At 38.0% G+C, this 17341-nt stretch overlaps 2 protein-coding genes across 6 annotated transcripts; both read left to right on the plus strand.

Annotated features, from left to right (window-relative positions):
• Nucleotides 1–3317: 3317 nt before the first annotated feature.
• Nucleotides 3318–5033, plus strand: LOC144711492 (uncharacterized). The gene is made up of 2 exons (XM_078585508.1): nucleotides 3318–3579; nucleotides 4614–5033. The coding sequence occupies exons 1-2, from the start codon at nucleotides 3371–3373 to the stop codon at nucleotides 4819–4821; spliced, it is 417 nt and encodes a 138-aa protein (XP_078441634.1). The 5' UTR covers nucleotides 3318–3370; the 3' UTR covers nucleotides 4822–5033.
• A 587-nt stretch (nucleotides 5034–5620) lies between these two features.
• On the plus strand, nucleotides 5621–12169 carry LOC144711491 (P-loop containing nucleoside triphosphate hydrolases superfamily protein). Of its 5 annotated transcripts, none has more exons than XM_078585505.1 (10): nucleotides 5662–6036; nucleotides 7109–7171; nucleotides 7345–7422; nucleotides 7981–8201; nucleotides 8286–8358; nucleotides 8437–8721; nucleotides 9671–9814; nucleotides 10038–10088; nucleotides 10540–10619; nucleotides 11793–12169. In XM_078585505.1, exons 1-9 carry the CDS (start codon nucleotides 5827–5829, stop codon nucleotides 10609–10611), a joined length of 1197 nt encoding a protein of 398 aa, XP_078441631.1. In that variant the 5' UTR covers nucleotides 5662–5826; the 3' UTR covers nucleotides 10612–10619; nucleotides 11793–12169. The 5 variants fall into 5 exon arrangements, with proteins under 5 accessions (XP_078441632.1, XP_078441633.1, XP_078441631.1 ...); XM_078585504.1 differs by having other exon boundaries at nucleotides 5663–6036; nucleotides 11788–12169; XM_078585503.1 differs by lacking the exon at nucleotides 11793–12169 and having other exon boundaries at nucleotides 5665–6036; nucleotides 10540–10722.
• The last annotated feature ends 5172 nt before the right edge of the window (nucleotides 12170–17341 follow it).

Consider the following 17341-nt stretch of genomic DNA (forward strand, 5'->3'; position numbering starts at 1 on the left):
GTATGGGATATGTATATATTCATAGGTAAAGGAAAAAGAGTTAGAAGCACCGAAAATAAAAAAAAGCAAGCACAACGTGTATGAAGTGCCAAAATGAGAGATGAGATATTTATCTAGGTTTTAGGTACTAAAATTTGAATTTTTATTTATTTTTAAATATAATGTTGTAGGTGAATTTTCTAGGTTTCAATGGTATGCAATTGCAAATAAAATAGGAGAAAATTTATTTAAAAAATAGTATTCTCTAAGTCTATGATGAAATGTATAAAAGAAAACTTTAATTTTTTTTTAAATTACTTGGCTTATGTTCTGTAGTCCTTTAGACTTATAAAACATAACCTGAAATAATTTTATTTTATGTTGACTTACCATATATTTGTTGTCACATTGGATGTCCGCAGGAAGCTGTAGACCTTTCAGTGGTCAATGATGTCATCCTACATGTAAGTCAACAAAATTCCATTTTCATCATTCACTAACTCATCAGTCACTAACTCGTCATCTCTCCTCCAAGTTGACCATGCTGTCTTCCACTCAATTGGAAACACTTCTGAATAGTGAAGAGTAAATGAAAATCTAAGATTTCATCCATATCCAAGATTTTAGAGAAAACTTTGTAATTTCATCCAGCCCGCTACATCAACGACCAAATCACATTTTATAGAATGGAACTGAGCTAAAAATATTTTTAATTGATGTGAGATCAATAATAAAGTTTTTTTTGGCCACACGGTAGAGATTTGTGTTTCCACTGCCAGAAAATGATCATTGGTCATGGTGGGAATTTCCATGAGTAGGAATAAATGATTTTCCCCTAGACATTTGGTCCTCCTTGTAGAGGGTTCAATAACAGCGATTAAATTACGGCTGTGGACGCTCATAAGTTATGGTGGTGTTCAATCCCCAATAACATCACCTCTTCAGCTCCTCTGCCAGCTGTGGCTTCCTAATTCATCAATGTCAATGCCCGACATCACTAATTGACTGCATATAAGAGGAAGAATCTACTATGTGAAGAGGGCATCAATATGGAACGTCCAATCTTCATAAAAGATAGGATTTTCATGATTAAATGTAAAGCACTTTAAGAGAAAGCTTGCTTTAGTGCGGGCTTCATGCTGAGTTTGCTCTAACCCCGCGTATTAATTTCTTTTTTGTTCACAACACAACTTTCTATATATGGTTAGCTTTTCATTTATTTGGCTTTGACACGGCATGCATTTCAGCTGAAAATTTGAAAAAGTTACAATTACCAGCCTATTAAGGTTTGTAGCTGCAACTTGCCTTTCTGTTGTGGCTGCAGCTTTTCGGCCTATTGTGGCTTACTTTCCTGCTCTAGCTTGTGGTTTTGGCTTTGGCTTGTTGGTTCGTGGCTTCAGCTTTGGCTTGTTGGCGTGTGGATTCTGGTGTGGCTTTGGTTTTATTTTATTTATTCTAGATTTTTAATGCTTAATGGCTCTGTTTTGAAATAAACTTCAAAAAAACTTTAAAAACCATAAAAATTTCACCTAATGACAATCATTGATAAGTAAAATAGAATCTATTGCATAAAACTGAGACATGACTAACATGTTTACCATTCATGCACAAGTGATGAATCATCACCGATTAATAATCATGTTCAGTATATAAGAGTCTTAAAAACCAGTAAAATGAGCATTGATGCGGCAGAAATTGACCAAACCAAGGCATGCTTTGTTTTAACCTTAGTCACATGTTTTGGCTGGAATGCTTAGTTTTAACTTTAGTCTTAAAGAACCTAGAGTGCTTTGCCGGCCCCTTTTTTTTATCTGCAGTCAATCAAATCTCATGAAAGTTCAAAAAATCTTTGCTCATAATTCATGATTTACATGAACCATCATCTATATGTGACGATTTTGAGGTAATTTGTGCCAATATATTTCTGTTTGATTTTTTTTGCTATTATTACGAATTAAACAAGGAGGTTCTTAGACATCATTATGTGATTATCATTCACCAAGTTTATTGAATTATTTTGATACTCACAGATAATCTAGCAACTGTATAGAATTTGTTTGTTGCATTGAGATTTATAATAGACTCAATTCAAGGGTCGAAATATTTTTTTATATTGAGACAACAGATGATCTTAGCGCATGTGAGAAATTGTTGCATCAAAAAAATGGGTTTCAAGGCTTTGCATTTGGTAAAAAGTGTACCCATGAACCTGCAACGGCATGATTATATTTGATTTTATCGCACTGAGGCAATTACAACAATGGGATGAAGCTACTTTCTAGACTTGGAAAATTTAGGCAATCAGTTACAATTTCTAATAGTAAGCCAAAGGGATATTCCTTTCATAGAATGGATCCAAGAGCCATATAAACATGAGGGTAGGATTACTGCAATGGACTTTTGGCATTATATTTTTTCTTGACACCACAATAGAGGAATTTATGTTTTTGGTGATTTCATGGGATGCAACGTGTAGTTTATAGGATTTGTTCGACTAAGAGTAAACCATTAAAATGCTCATAAAATTATTCAAAAAAGTATTATTATATGATCATTAAATGAATTAACCATTATATTATGCAGAAAAGAAGTGCATTTACTGTTTATTAGTAAGAGCGTTTGCAAAAATCCAGACAATAATCAATCAATTTTTTAAGGATTACAACATCAACAAAAATATAATAATGTGCATCATTCAAATACGACATTGTACAAGTTTTCCTGACTTTGATGCCAAATCTATAAGCCTGATATGATGAATCTGCTAATTGGTTAAATTTTAAATTTAAGTTTTTTGTCTGAAAATACCCTTAGGGCAGTCTATTTTTTGTATGCATACATCACACCACAATTACTTAATTGTACACCACTAAAAGTTCCAAAGGAGAAAACTTATTAGTGTAAAATATCCAGCGTTATAAAGTTCAAACATCATACATTTAAACGAATCCTTGAAGATTTGATATTGTCAGACAAAATTTCTTTACTCTTAGTTATGAGGGGTGACCTCATGTGAACTCATCAACAAGACTCCCCTTTAGTCAATTATTTTTTTTTTAAATATGGACTAAAAAATGTATCAATACCAATTCAGATGTGGAAATAACTAGGACCAATAAATACTTACAAAGAGACCAGAAAAAAAGCTTTTTCTAAAAAATTGTTGGCTCAAGCTCATGCAAGCATCATCAGTTGGTTTGCCACATCTCCTCAGATTCAATCTGAGCCAATGGATCCGTGGACCCTCCTCTTGGGGCCCTGTATTTAAACGGACAAGATCTACACAACTTGAGAACCAGAAAAAATAAATTTATGATTATATCACCAATGTTTTATCGGGAGAAATGGAAAGGTCCAGACCGTTGCAGTCGCTTGTTCTTCACTGTACTCCATGGCTATGGCGACCTGCGTGATGAGTGTAAAATTTCAATCTTTATCCACTGACTTGAGTTTTGCTCAACTGGGTTTTCTCAGAAAAGGTCGTCTGAGAGGATTAGAGATCCGAGTAGAGGCTATGGCGACGGAGAGGCTGGGAGTGAAGGTTTTGAAGAACCCACCGGAAGAGAAGCTCGCCGAGCTCGGCGTTAGATCCTGGCCAAAGTAAGAAACCAACATTCTTTGGTTTTTAATCGAGAATCGTTTTCGTTTCGTTGGTTGAGAAATTCAGTGTTCGTTGTCATAGTTGGATAATCTCCTTAGATGTGCTTGCAAGATTTAGTTTTGCGTTGATTTCATTCGTCTTGCTCGAGAGATCTTGTTTATGAGGGAAACTCTGTTTATTTTTCGTTTTTTTGCTTGAGACATTTGTTGTTTGTCATTTTTGTTGGTTATTTTGAACGATTTGTTTTTCCGTTAATTTCATTCGTCTAGTTCATGAGTTCATCTGTTTCTTTGTATTCTTTTTAAAATTGTATTTTTATTTATGCGTTCTCTCTATCTACCATCCCATCTGTTTCTCCATCTTTTTATCTCTCTCTCTTTCTCCCAATCTCCTTGTCCTCTGATTAATTTTTTTATTTCTCCAAATAAGAAATCCATGCAGAAACTCCCAACTATTTTATCAGTTTTGTCGGGGAAATCCATGCTATCCTTCCACGGGATATGGACTTTTATCTCTCTCTCCACCTCTCAATCCGTTTCTCCATCTTTTTATCTCTCACTCTCTCTATCTCCCAATCTGTTTGACCGATGATTAATATTTTTTCATCGCTTCAAGTAAGTAACTCTTGTTGAAACTCCCAAATATTTTATTTGTTATATACTGGTAAACAATCAAAGATACTTATCTCCATCTTTTTATCTCTCTCTCCGAATCTCCTTCCCAATCTGTTTGTCCAATGATTAAACTTTTATTTTTACTATTTAAAATATGTAATCCTCGACAAAACACCCAATTTTTTATCAGTTGATCCTGGAAATCAACTTCCCAACTTTCCCTCTATCTCCTTTACAATCTGTTTCTCTTCAGATTAATCTTTTCTTTTTATAATTTGAAATATGTAACCCTAGCCAAAACATGCAAACTACGATGGGCTATCCCTGGAAATCGACATGCTAGCCGTGGAATTCTATCTCTCTCTCTACCTTTCAATCTATTCATCTCTCTAAGAATCCACCCATGGTGCAATGAACAGGTGGGGTTGCCCCCCCAGCAAGTTTCCATGGGAGTACACATCCAAGGAGACATGCTATCTTCTTCAGGGGAAGGTGAAGGTGTATCCAGATGATCATGGCGGCGAGTTCGTCGAGATCGGCGCTGGCGATCTCGTCGAGTTCCCCAAGGGTATGAAGTGCACCTGGGATGTGTCTGTCACTGTTGACAAGCACTACAACTTTGAGTAAGTCCCTTGACCTCTATCTCTCTCTCTAGATCCATCATGTTCTATCTATCTCTCTATCTGTTGTGCCAAGCAATGGAAACTTGGTAAAAGAAGGTCTCTTTCATTTTTGTTTACTGTAATGGACGGTGAGGATCGCTCCAAGTAGTCCATTAAGTGGAATGGATGAACTCAATCTGATCTACCCATTAAAAAGACTATCTATTTTTTTTAATCTATCCTATATTGAGAGCAAGAAACATTTTTAATTTTTTAAGGTTAATTGGTGGATTTTTTTATTTTTAAGGTTAATTAATGCGCAGGAAATGGCGTCCGCAGTGTTTTCTCTCATTGGAGAATTATATTTACTTTATTTTAGATTAAATTATCATATTCGATCTCATCTTAACCACACAGATCAAATCTGTTTGGTTTGGCATTTTCGCTTTGACCATTGGGGCCCAATCGTGCGAGTTGATCTGATCCAACGGTTGGATCATGGACCGAATGTTCGATCCAATCGACCATCCGAACCGATCAGATCGAATCCCCGAAGAACTACTCGAGACGTTACATTGGCCTCTTTTTCTCTCCTTGTCATTATCTCTCTCTCTAGATCTATCATAATCCATATCTCTCTCTAGATCGATCATGGTCTATCCATCTCTCTCTCTAATTGTAGTTCCAGCTTACAAGCAGTGGTAAGGGTAGATAAATATCTTTGATTGCGCTCCCCGCGACGGACGGCGGAATTCGCCAGGTGTCCACTTCTCCACGCTTTATCTCCCTCGTCCCTACATGTCCGGTCATCGTTGACCATCAGTACAAATTTGAATGACTCAGTTGACCTCATTCTCTCTGGGATGGACGGCAAGGATTCGGCCACGTGTTCATCTGGCCTAACTGTCTTCGCTATCGGGCTGTCGGGTGGTCGGGTTATCGGGTCTGTTTGCGCGGAAGACTTGCCCTATAAATACGAAATATCTCCGCGTACGGGTGGCATTCGAGAGGATCGCGGAGAGAAGGGGAGATGTGCTCGGCGGGGATTCAGTGCCGTATGGCACTCTCCGTTCCTCCCCAATCTTCGATCAATGTTGCTTCCAATCGCCGAGATTTGGCTTTGGCTGTTCATCGCTGCGGGAGGAGAAGGAGTTTGATTTGCCGTGCAGAGGCTACGGCCGTGTCGGCCTTGGAAGATGGATTCGTCGTTGTAGAGGATGATATTCACGCGCTCCTGGAGGTTAATTCCTTTTTTGATTTTTGGTTTTTTTTTGCTTTCCTGGAGTGTTATATGCTTTGTTGTCATTTTAGTGAGCTGAATGAGTTGAATTTCGTTGTCTTCCTTTCACTGGAAGTTAAATATTTGATTCGTTGTTGTGGATGATGATATTCACGCACTTCTGGAGGTTAATATTTTGATTTTTGGTTTTTTTTGCTTTCCTGGAGTGTTACATGCTTTGTTGTCATTTTGGTGAGCTGAATAGGTTGAATTTCGTTGTCTTCCTTTCACTGGAAGTGTAATATTTGATTCTGGAGGTTAATTTTGTTGATTTTTGGTCTTTTTTTTTTTTCCTGGAGTGTTATCTGATTTGTTCTCATTTTGATGAGCTGAGTGCTTTTTTTTGTGAAATAGATGAGCTGAGCGTGCTGGAAATGTTACTCTTGCTTTCATGGAAAGTGTCATATTTTTTATTGTCACGGTCGTTGTAGCGGATGATATTCGCGCTCTTCTGGTGGTTAAATTTTGTTGCTTTTTCGTCTTTTACTTTTTGCTTTCTGGTGGTTAAATTTTGTTGTCATTTTGATGAGCTGAATGATTTGGAATTGTTAGTCATGCTTACACTGAAAGTTCATATTTTTTATTGTCACGGTCGTTGTAGAGGATGATATTCGCGCTCTTCTGGAGGTTAATTTTTTTGATTTTTCGTCTGTTTTTTGCTTTCCTGGGGTGTTATCCGCTTTGTTCTCACATTGACGAGCTGAATGTGTAGGATTTCGTAGTCTTCCTTTGACTGGAAGTCTAATAATGAATTGTCATGGTCGTTTTGAGGGTGATTTTCACACGTTCCTGGAGGTTAAATTTTATTGATTTTTCATCTCTTTTTTTACTTTTCTGGAGTGATATCTACATTACTCCCTGTTTAATGCGCTGAATGATTTGGATTTCGTAGTCTTCCTTTTCCTGGAAGATATAATATTTGATTGTCATGATTGGGAGGGCGTTCTCTTTCATTTCAATTTTAAACTTCTGGATTAAGTTTTCTCTGTTTAAATGATTTTCTCTTATTAAACGGGGCCGTCTGTGGTCGCAGATTCTTCCGAAGGATGTGCAAGAAAAACTCCGGAATGAGCCTCGTAGAGCACAGCTATTAGAGGTAATTGGGCCTTTGTCTTGCGTCTCCTGGAAACCGCAGGACCGCTAATTAATTCAGTTTTTCGAATCAGTACCAAAATATCGATTAAACTAATAAATAACATAACTCTCAAAACAGTTTAAGTTTCATTTTTTCTTCGGTGAACTTAAAGTGGATGGTCGTATTTTCTTCAGGTTGTATTGGATTTAGGCCGCCGGCCTGAAGCACGGTTCCTTGGCGAATCCGGTGGACAGTACCTCAGGGAAAGGGAGGTATGAGTTTAATAAAATTTTACGATACTTTGTCTGCCTGACTGCAGGTTTCTTTATAAGCATTAATTTATGGCCGAGCAACCGTGTTGGTTCATCTACCTCCTAGATATCATTCGATTTAAGAATATACACTGGGTGTCCAAATTTTTAGCCTCTTTTGTAATGTGTTTTCGAATAATTAAATTTCTAAGAAAACTACAGTCCTTTTCAAATTTTTTTTGAAAGAGTATCCTCTTCAAAATACCCTCTTATTGGATTCTTAACCGTAATTACTAAGATTAAAGGTAGTAAAACTTCAATATAATTCTAGCACCTACAATCAAAAGTGGGATAAAATTTCCCTGAAACGTATGCTTCGGTGTTATTATAAATTGTTCGGTGTAGATTATTCACGTAGAAAATGACATCTCTTATCCTAAGTTTCAAATTACCTGATCTAAAGGCTTTGAGACTACTATAAAACTTGAACTCTTCTTAGGGCTGAAGGGAAAAGCCAGTCGCCCTTGCAGCTGACCCTTCGATTTAGCCTTCTCAATGCAATCTATTTGCGGTGGTTAGATAACGTTGGATGAGCTGGAAGAAGCTCAGAATTCTGTTGGAGAATTCGGCGATGACAATAGAGCGGGCATTGAAGGAACACTGCACAGGATATCGGCAATACGAAGCAGAAAAGGATTGGTCGTAGGAATGACCTGCCGAGTGGGTCGAGCTGTAACGGGGCATGTCGACATGATCCGAGACCTGCTCAATCTTAATGAAAGCATTCTATTTTTGGGAAGGTACTACAAAGCCTTATAACAAATTTTCTCGGTATTTAGTTATTTCTTTAAATCTCCTGTTGAAATTTGAAGCTTTATTTAAAGGCCCGGGGTTGGCAAGACTACTGTCATGCGGGAGATTGCCCATGTACTAGCTGATGAGCTTCACAAAAGAGTGGTATGAACTTATCTCAAGCGCTATGGGATCCTTTCCTTTGAAAAATCCTTCGTCACCTAATTCTTGATAATTAGATAGGTAATTGTGGATACCAGCAATGAGATCGGTGGAGACGGAGATGTCCCCCACCCGGCGATCGGTGGAGCCCGGCGTATGCAAGTACCAAGACCATCCTTGCAACACAGGGTCATGATAGAAGCTGTTGAAAATCATATGCCTGAAGTTGTGATTGTTGATGAGATTGGCACTGAGGCAGAGGCCATGGCCTGCCGCTCGATAGCCGAGAGGGGTGTTGTTCTTATCGGCACAGCGCACGGGGAGCAGCTTGGAAACATCATCAAGAACCCGACTCTCACGGACCTGGTCTGCCCATTCTTTCTCCTCCTTAGTTTTGCTTATTTGTTGGGCCAACAGTTGCCTGTATAGTGCAGGGACGCGGACGGCACGATTTTTTTGTCCCGGGACGAAAAAATCGTCCCGTCCTAGGTTACGGACGAATTTCGGGGCGAAAAATCCTCCCGGGGACCACCAGACGGGATGGTTATCGTCCCGGGACGAAAAACCGTCGGTCCGGAGGTCTTGGACGATGGACGGACGAATCTGAACGGAAAACCGCCGGATTCACATCCGACGGTTGAGATGTTGCCACGTGGCCTCGCAATGACAAATTACATCAATGTCCCTGTATTTTTACGTGCGTGCAAATGGACCCCACTCAGAAATAATTGTACATGTCCCTTTGCGTTCTATCTCCTCAGTAATTCCCTAAAAAACTTGAAAAAAATCTATATTAATATATTAAAAATATAAAATGGGTTTTTTTTCGTCCGGGACAAATTTCGGGAGAACTGGATGGGTCGAAAAACCGTCCCGGTATGACTGGACTGGACGGTTTTTTATCGTTGGACGAAAAACCGTCCCGTCCTTCGTTCCTGAACTTACTCTGGACGTCGGATGGGACGAAAGTCGTCCCGTCCCGTCTATCGTCCACATCCGGGACAATCCGGAACTACAGTTGCCGTATCCGGTTAATGATGGTGTTTGCGGTCCTTAATAATGATGACGAGAGGACGATGACGAAGTTCTCATCATCCTCGTCATTTGTCCATGCCAGGATTACGGTGCCAATGACAGAGTCAGCTTTGTAACTTAATATTGTCGTCGTTAGTTGTCTGCAGCTCGAATGGCGATGATGAAATCATCGTCATCGTCGTCACAGTTGCTTTTGATTACAAATTTTGGTCCTGGGATGGCAATAACTAATCAATGCTGCCCCGCTGATGATTTTTTTTTTTAAATATTGTTTAAATAGGTTGGCGGGGTGGAGACCGTTACGCTAGGAGACGACGAAGCCCGAGCTAGGCGTTCGCAGAAAAGTGTGCTCGAGAGGAAGGCTCCTCCTACCTTTCCTTTCCTGATAGAAATGAGGGAGCGGGATTACTGGGTTACCCATTGGGTAAGTTAGTTTCCGATACGATCCCATCTCCTGTCAGTGGTATTTCTGTCATTTGCATTTAGCATCATGAATCTCAAAGTCAAATTAGTATGTCAAATTTGGAGCTGAAACGTACTTTGTTTTAGTCTCGGTTTTTTGGATATTTAATTTATATTAATCAGTTGTTTGAAATCATTTTTTTCCTAGACTAATACGAGCTTTACCCTTTTTTTCTTCTATGCAGACAGAGAGAAGCGTTGATATGCTGTTAAATGGGAAAAAGCCACTTGTCGAGGTCATCATCTATCAACTCTCACTCAGTAGTAGTTTGAAAGCTCGTTCTTATGATAATCTCTGGAATAATTACTCTAAAATTGCATTTCCGCTTTTACATTCCATGGATATTCCATTAAAAGCTATTTCCTGGTATAATTCTTTGGTTCGGAATATAATTTAGGGATGCAAATGTCAAACTTTTCCTAGAATCTTTAAACTTAAATCCTTTAATTAAAAGAATTTTTTTTTCCGATCATTACTTAATATTATATAAATAAGCACCGTAGAATAATAATAATTTAGCTTATAACATTTGTATTTAGATACAATTCTTTTCTAATTGCCTACATATTACTATATGATGACTTGTTTTCCTCAATATTCTCTTTTTATTTTTTGAGAAAAAACTAAAAGATCTAGTTATTCATCAATATGAGTGGCATTCATGCGAAGTTTGTACCATCTACCAGGTGAGGAGGAGGGATGAACAGTTCAAGGTAGTTATTGAGAGATGGAAAACCTACGACGGCGATGGGATCTGATGAACAAGGTGCGCATTCTGCTTGAATGTAATTCATAAATTTAAAAAGCTTGTGTAAATGATTTTCTCAGATGATAGCTCAGCCATTAATTGGGTGCCGTTAGTTACAAGATATATGACATGTTTTTGAGAAATATTTTTCATAATTTATTCATAAATGAAAACATCATAGTAATATTATTTGCTCGGTTGCTACTTTAGCCATATCTTGAGTGCGATTAATTATTATCATTTTTGAACAATTTGAATGCGATTAATTATAGATGCAATTATTTGTTCAAAACGTATTTGTAATTGATCGATGAGTTGATGTTAGTTCGAAGCTAAACTAAGAATGTTATATTTCTTCATTAACGGTTGGATTCATTAGAAATGGATCGAGAATCAAATTTCATGTCTCATTCGTATGGAGATTAACATGTCCGCGTTTTCCATGGGTCAGTCTTGTGTTATAAGTTATTTTACGTATGTTTTGTTAGTTTAATGTCGGATTCTTTTAATTCTTCATCTTCGTTTAATAGTTGCAAAACTTACAATTATTCTTGAGAAGACAATGTTTTTACTACTGTTATTCAATGGCTGGGAATGGTTATCCTAACAAAAATTATCCAAAAATATGCGTTGAACTTCTTCTGAAGTTCAAAAATATGCGATCACTAATCCGTGCCTTGTTGTAACTTTACGACGCTTAATTTTCAAAAATCAAGCTTTCTTTTATATAATGATAAATGGCTTAGGACATGGATGGCATAGATTTAGATTGATGGATATGAGTGGTTATAAACTAGGGGTGTTGAGAAGAAGATAAAAATGTAAGTGCAATGAAGGTAATTTTCTGATCCATGAGAGCATTCCAATTCTCTTTCGTCTTCCAAATTCAATCAATGAGTTACACCAGGAAATTTGATGGATCCCAAAATCTTTCAAATATATTCATGAAGCATGTAGATGTTGTGGGTGGCCACATCGAACCACGGAGGTTGATGTTGAGCTGGTCTAAGGTATTCTAAATAGGCCTTGCATTGCAATCCCACCGCATCATAGAAGGCCAAGCAGTTACACTTGATAACATTGTCAGACTTCACTTAGAAGAAGAATATATTAGTGTATTTGACTAGAATAACATTTAAAGGCATCTGCAGTTTTACTTTCATGTCAATGCTGGAGTTTTGTGCAGTGCAGGATTGCTTTGATGTACTGGAGCCCATCATAGTGAAATGTGACATGGGAGAGTGGGGGGAGTCTGTGCATTGAGTTCATATGATAGTGTACCCATCCCCTGTACTTTGATGCACCATATTTGGAGGCATGTTGCATATGCTGCCATCTATGTCACCTTCACTTTGAAAATGTCATGGTTATGATATAGCCAGCCCTGCATCTGAAATCCAGGCTGAGTCTTATTGTACATGCAAAACTCAGACAATCCAACCTTTCCACACTTCCCACAACTTAGGATAGTATCTTACGGAGGTCTCCGGCTTCGGGTTTGTTCAATGAGGCCAAATATACATTGATTTTTATTGAACGGGGTAAGAATGACAACATGCTTATGCAAATGTTTAAGAGATTTGGTATTAGAGTATGTAAAAATATGTTTAAGAAACACGTGCAGTTTAATGGCATGTAAATTATTTTGTGTGTGAGATCATAGGCATGTAAATTATTTTGCTTTTCTCATATGGAACCAAACATTTCTACTATACCTTTAACCATAAAACTACTGAAAATTATGACAACCAGGGATATTAAAAGGAATCAACTATTGATTCTTTTGAAGAAATGAATGACCTCAAGGAGTTTATAAATTCATTTAAATAAAATTATTAATGATAATATAATTTCCTCAACTTATTGACTAAAATATTTCAACGCTAAAACCAGACAGGACTAGGGAATGTCAAATGCCATCCATCATGCCATTCGTCATTGTGACGGATCCGTGAAGGATGACATGTTGGTGGCAGACGATGATTTTTAGCCCCACAACAATGACAAATGACATGATGAAAAACCCATGACGGATGACACAATGGTGACAGAGAGTCTTGTGTGATGCGGCGAGAAGGCATCACAGATGACAATGGTGATGGAAGTTTTAAGGCATGAAAAAGGGGGGAAAAAGAAAAAAAATGGATACTACAATAGTGTTAGATTTTGAATAAAAGGAGAGAGAGAGAGAGAGAGAGAGAGAGAGAGAGAGAGAGAGAGAGAGAGAGAGAGAGAGAGAGAGAGAGAGAGAGAGAGAGAGAGAGAGAGAGAGAGAGAGAGAGAGAGAGAGAGAGAGAGAGAGAGAGAGAGAGAGAGAGAGAGAGAGAGGGAGAGAGGGAGAGAGGGAGAGAGGGAGAGAGGGAGGGGGAGAGAGGGAGGGGGGGGGAGAGGGGGGGGGGGAGAGAGAGGGAGAGAGGGAGAGAGGGAGAGAGGGAGAGAGGGAGAGAGGGAGAGAGGGAGAGAGGGAGAGAGGAGTTTACATGCACAGTAACTAGTCATGGTAAAGGTTCAATGAAATATTTGAAATGATCCCTTGTATCTTCCAGGATAAAAGGTGTATATTGGCACCCCACAAGATGACGAGTCAAGTAAATAATTAATGTTGGCCTAATAACCTTTTTACGGTCATCAAATGTTTTAATTACACTTACACATAGCCCTACAAGGTCACATGCAAAATATTTTTGGACTTTGGTGCATATATTCTAAGGCCGAGGACTTTTATTATATATTCCTAGATATTACTTTTATCAAGATCTCACGACTTTTATGAAAATGTCTCTGTCAGTATAAATAGAGGGGACACCTTCATTTGATAAACATTAGAGTCAAATTCATTTCCATTCCTCTCCTCAACAACCCCCCCTCCTCTTCCTAGATGATGCTTTTAGTGATACTAGATGGAGAAGAAATCAGATATCCAGAATTAGGGAACGTCACGTCCGGGACGTGATGCCTAGTACATGATGGGACAGATGGCGATCTGTGATGGACGGCGACGTGACTAAAGTTTTTTCACGTCACCATCCCATCACACATCCATGGATTTTGGAAAAATCCATCACAACAGCATCACGCGTCCCTCTTTGCGGCATCTCATCACGTCCCCGTCACCGGATAGCGTCACCGTCACATGTGACGAGAAGAACAACCCTTCTTGCAGATATCCAGAACACAGTCAGCGATTTATTTATTGTTTTCCTTCTCAGAATACAAGATTGCTTCTTTTGTGAGATATAGAGAGAACAATAGAGGCCGGTCACTCGTGCAGCGGATTGAGAGAGGGGATAGTACTGTGTCATTCAACATTTCTTGGACAAGTCCTGATAATTTACTCATCTGGTTAGAGGAGGGTGCCTTGAAGCCACAAAGGTTAGACAGGCCAAGACGAAGGTCTCCAAGTTCATGCCGAATTTCCTGCTTCTGTATCGGGTGAACATTCCCGTCAGCGAGATGGTCAGCTCTTCAACCTGGGTCATCGATATGAATCTGGGGAAACTCAAAACGGAGAGCCAGACTACCTTCATTGCTTGGCAGTGAACCGGGTGTAGCTCCGCACATGAAGCCAAAGGTCGTCTCTATCTGATATATCTGTCTTTCTCCTGCAATTGAAAGAGAAGGAAAAGAGCTGAAGGGAGCTAGATCACTGAATGAAGATTGCCCAACCAGGTTTTGTCTCTGCTTCTTTCTTCTCGGCTGTTGAAAACAATGAAGAACCATAGATATATGTGAGTATATATGAGCAAAATATCATGGCCAGATATGAAAAGAAATTTCATTATCTGTTTCAGTGTAGTCCACTCCATACATTTGAGTATACCATGATGTTATTAATATCGCTTTAAAGTGTTCCATCTAATTATATTGTGATATGCATATACATTTGACAAGTTTCTTCCAATGTTGATTTTCAAGTTTTTTACTCAATGAATACATTTATTTATTAATGGGTTCTTCGCGATGACATTGATTTTGTGATTTTGGAGTCGTAAAGAGTATGCGAATGTTTGAAGGGCAAATGGTCTTAAATATTTTAATGATGTAGTTTGAGATCAATGTCTTAAAAGTTTTCTATTCATTGGGAACTTTTTGGTAAGTCCAGAATGTTGATTTCAAGGGCAACATGGTGATAAAGGAAAAACTATCCTTCTTACCAAGAAAAACTATGCATGCAGAGTCCAATAAAAGAAAGATGCATTATTATTTAGCCATAAACATTTCTCCTTAGAATATTTTATTTACTGGCTTCTCACTATGCTGACTATAACTCATATAGAAATGACCAACATAAACCTGTTAAAAAATATGGCGACAATGTTGAAATCCTTTCAAGATTTTGATGATTAAATTTGCATTGAGGTAGATATGAAAAATCGTGCCTACGTCCCTGCTAATGTAATTCAGAAATAATGATCAACTTTTTTTGTTTACTGCCAAACTTGTTCTTTGTAGTTGAATTAGAAAATATTTAGTATCTTACAAGACATTGGTTAGCTTTATTAAAAAAAAAGAAAGAAGACATTGGTGACTCTGGAAATTCAATTGATTATCTTTCTCTCACTTTTCTAATACTTGCTATTTCCTATGCACTCCCAATGAATGAATGAATCAATATTCGTACCTATCTCTATGTATACCAGTGAATTTACCTTTTATCTTCAGTAAATCTCTATCGATAAATTTATCCATCTATCACAAATTATAATTGTTGATTGATCTTTGAAAAGAAGAAGGGTTCATTTTCAATTACAAGTCTTGCTATCAATCAGTCTTCCCATCTCTCATTATCTCGATGAATTTACATTCTATCTATCAGAAATTATACTTGTTTCTCATCCTTGTTGATTGATCTTTGACATACATGATAAAAGGGAGCAGAAGAAGACAAAGTTTTGCTAATCTTCAAGGCTTGTCCTCTAAAATCGGAGAAAATTTCCTCTCTCAAAGGCTTGTCCTCTAATCATTTTTGGGTTATGTGCCTTGGTTTGTCCATAAAAACATGATTCCATGGATGCAAAAGTATGTCAATCGATTCATAATCAACTTTTGAAATCATATATCGAATGTACCTTGTGGGGAACTTGTTCCACTCTTGACTTCGCCGCTCTGAGGTTGTTCTGATGTCATTCATGCGTTTGGCCTCTAGAAGTATCCACGTGATCAGTCGGCACTTTGATCTCAACATCTTCTTCTTCAACTCTTCTTGAAAATCTTAAAGATCTTCTTGCCATGAAGGGGCTCTCAAATCAAGCTTGCACGGGTGCTTGAAATGAGTGCCCCTTCCATATTTATATTTTACTTAAGTTTTTTAAAAAACACGAAAAAGTAAAATATATCCACCAATGCCCTTATGACCTTATGTGTATGACCCTTTAGGTCCATGTATCATTTTAATTAATAACTTTAGTGGTTCAATTACAAACATTGACCAACCTTACTATATAACTACGTCGACATATAGATTAATTAGCTAATGATTGATTTAACCTAATCGATAGGTTCAGTTTCCAGCCCGTGGGGTGCCAAGCTACACCTCGTGTTCTAGAAGATACCGAGTAGTCTCAAACTCTCTCATGGAACCTGTACCATCATTGGTTACTGTATATGTATAATCCATCTACCGCATGAGACTCTCGAATGACTTAGGGTACGGTTTATTGTCAAACCCTTATCTGTCATTCGATTAGTATTGTGCGTAATGGGAATCATTGGAGAATGCTTTCTCCAATATCTTTACTACCCTAGCCAGGGATTTTCCTGCATTGTCTTCTTTGAGTCAATCTCCTCTTATATTGAGGGCAGATGATCCCATCTTGACCACTCAATCATCTTCGTAAGCTTCTTACTACATCCGATCTGTAACTTATTTGAATCCCACGATTAGAGGCTCATAAGTCATGGTCAAAATGTAGTCGTCCCATCATGAGATGTCCTTGGTGTCTTAGGTCAGTGGATCACTTATAAGACCATGACTTGAATCGACCCGATTGATGTTTAGCTATAATACCATTTAGGGACTCGTACGGATCAATTTAGTGAACTATTTCTCCAAACAGAACCCACTATCTGTCCTTATTGTCGCCCCACTAATAGCCATAAGATCAACTATACTTATCGTATAATTAGGATCAAATTGTGCTATTCTATCTAGATAATTTGATGTTCGTCTCGACTATCCATCGAATGGGAATATTTGGAATACATGTTTAAAGACTAGTGATCACTGTTTTATGATCTCATCATAATTCATTATAAACATCACACGAAATAATAATGAATGCAAATATTTTATTCAATGAACTTTAATAAAAATGGTGGTGTGATTGGCTTAACAGTCACATAATATCCATCAGAAACACGATGGTGAGAACATCAGCACAATTGTACTCCATGCGTTGGCTGACTTTGTTTTGAGGACGAAGGTCGGACACAACCCATCAAGCTTCATTTTATTGTATATTTTATTATTGCATAACTCACCATTTTTGTTTGTAGGTTGGTACTATCACTACAAACAATGCTTCAAACAACCAACAGATGATATCACTACAAGAGAAGGAGCTTAAGCCGGTGACGGATCATTTTACAGTGGACCGACACATTCCGTGTGCTGCCCACGTGCTGAACATCATTGTTCAAGATGCCTTGAAGTCATTGCGTGTAGCAGTGAATACAACTCCTCCTAGGATTGTAGACAACTGCTGAGGTGATGAAGCACATACTATTGTGTATGACACTAA

The sequence above is a fragment of the Wolffia australiana genome, chromosome 13 (assembly GCF_029677425.1).
Source record: "Wolffia australiana isolate 7733 chromosome 13, ASM2967742v1".
Taxonomy (NCBI): domain Eukaryota; kingdom Viridiplantae; phylum Streptophyta; class Magnoliopsida; order Alismatales; family Araceae; genus Wolffia; species Wolffia australiana.

Bases quoted from the DNA above. Each gene is read 5' to 3' on its own strand.
- LOC144711492 (XM_078585508.1), top strand. From the start codon at position 3,371: ATGGCTATGGCGACCTGCGTGATGAGTGTAAAATTTCAATCTTTATCC. The intron at 3,580-4,613 runs GTAAGAAACCAA...TGCAATGAACAG, and splicing joins GGCGTTAGATCCTGGCCAAA to GTGGGGTTGCCCCCCCAGCA.
- LOC144711491 (XM_078585505.1), top strand. From the start codon at position 5,827: ATGTGCTCGGCGGGGATTCAGTGCCGTATGGCACTCTCCGTTCCTCCC. The intron at 7,423-7,980 runs GTATGAGTTTAA...TGCGGTGGTTAG, and splicing joins AGTACCTCAGGGAAAGGGAG to ATAACGTTGGATGAGCTGGA. The intron at 8,202-8,285 runs GTACTACAAAGC...CTTTATTTAAAG, and splicing joins AGCATTCTATTTTTGGGAAG to GCCCGGGGTTGGCAAGACTA.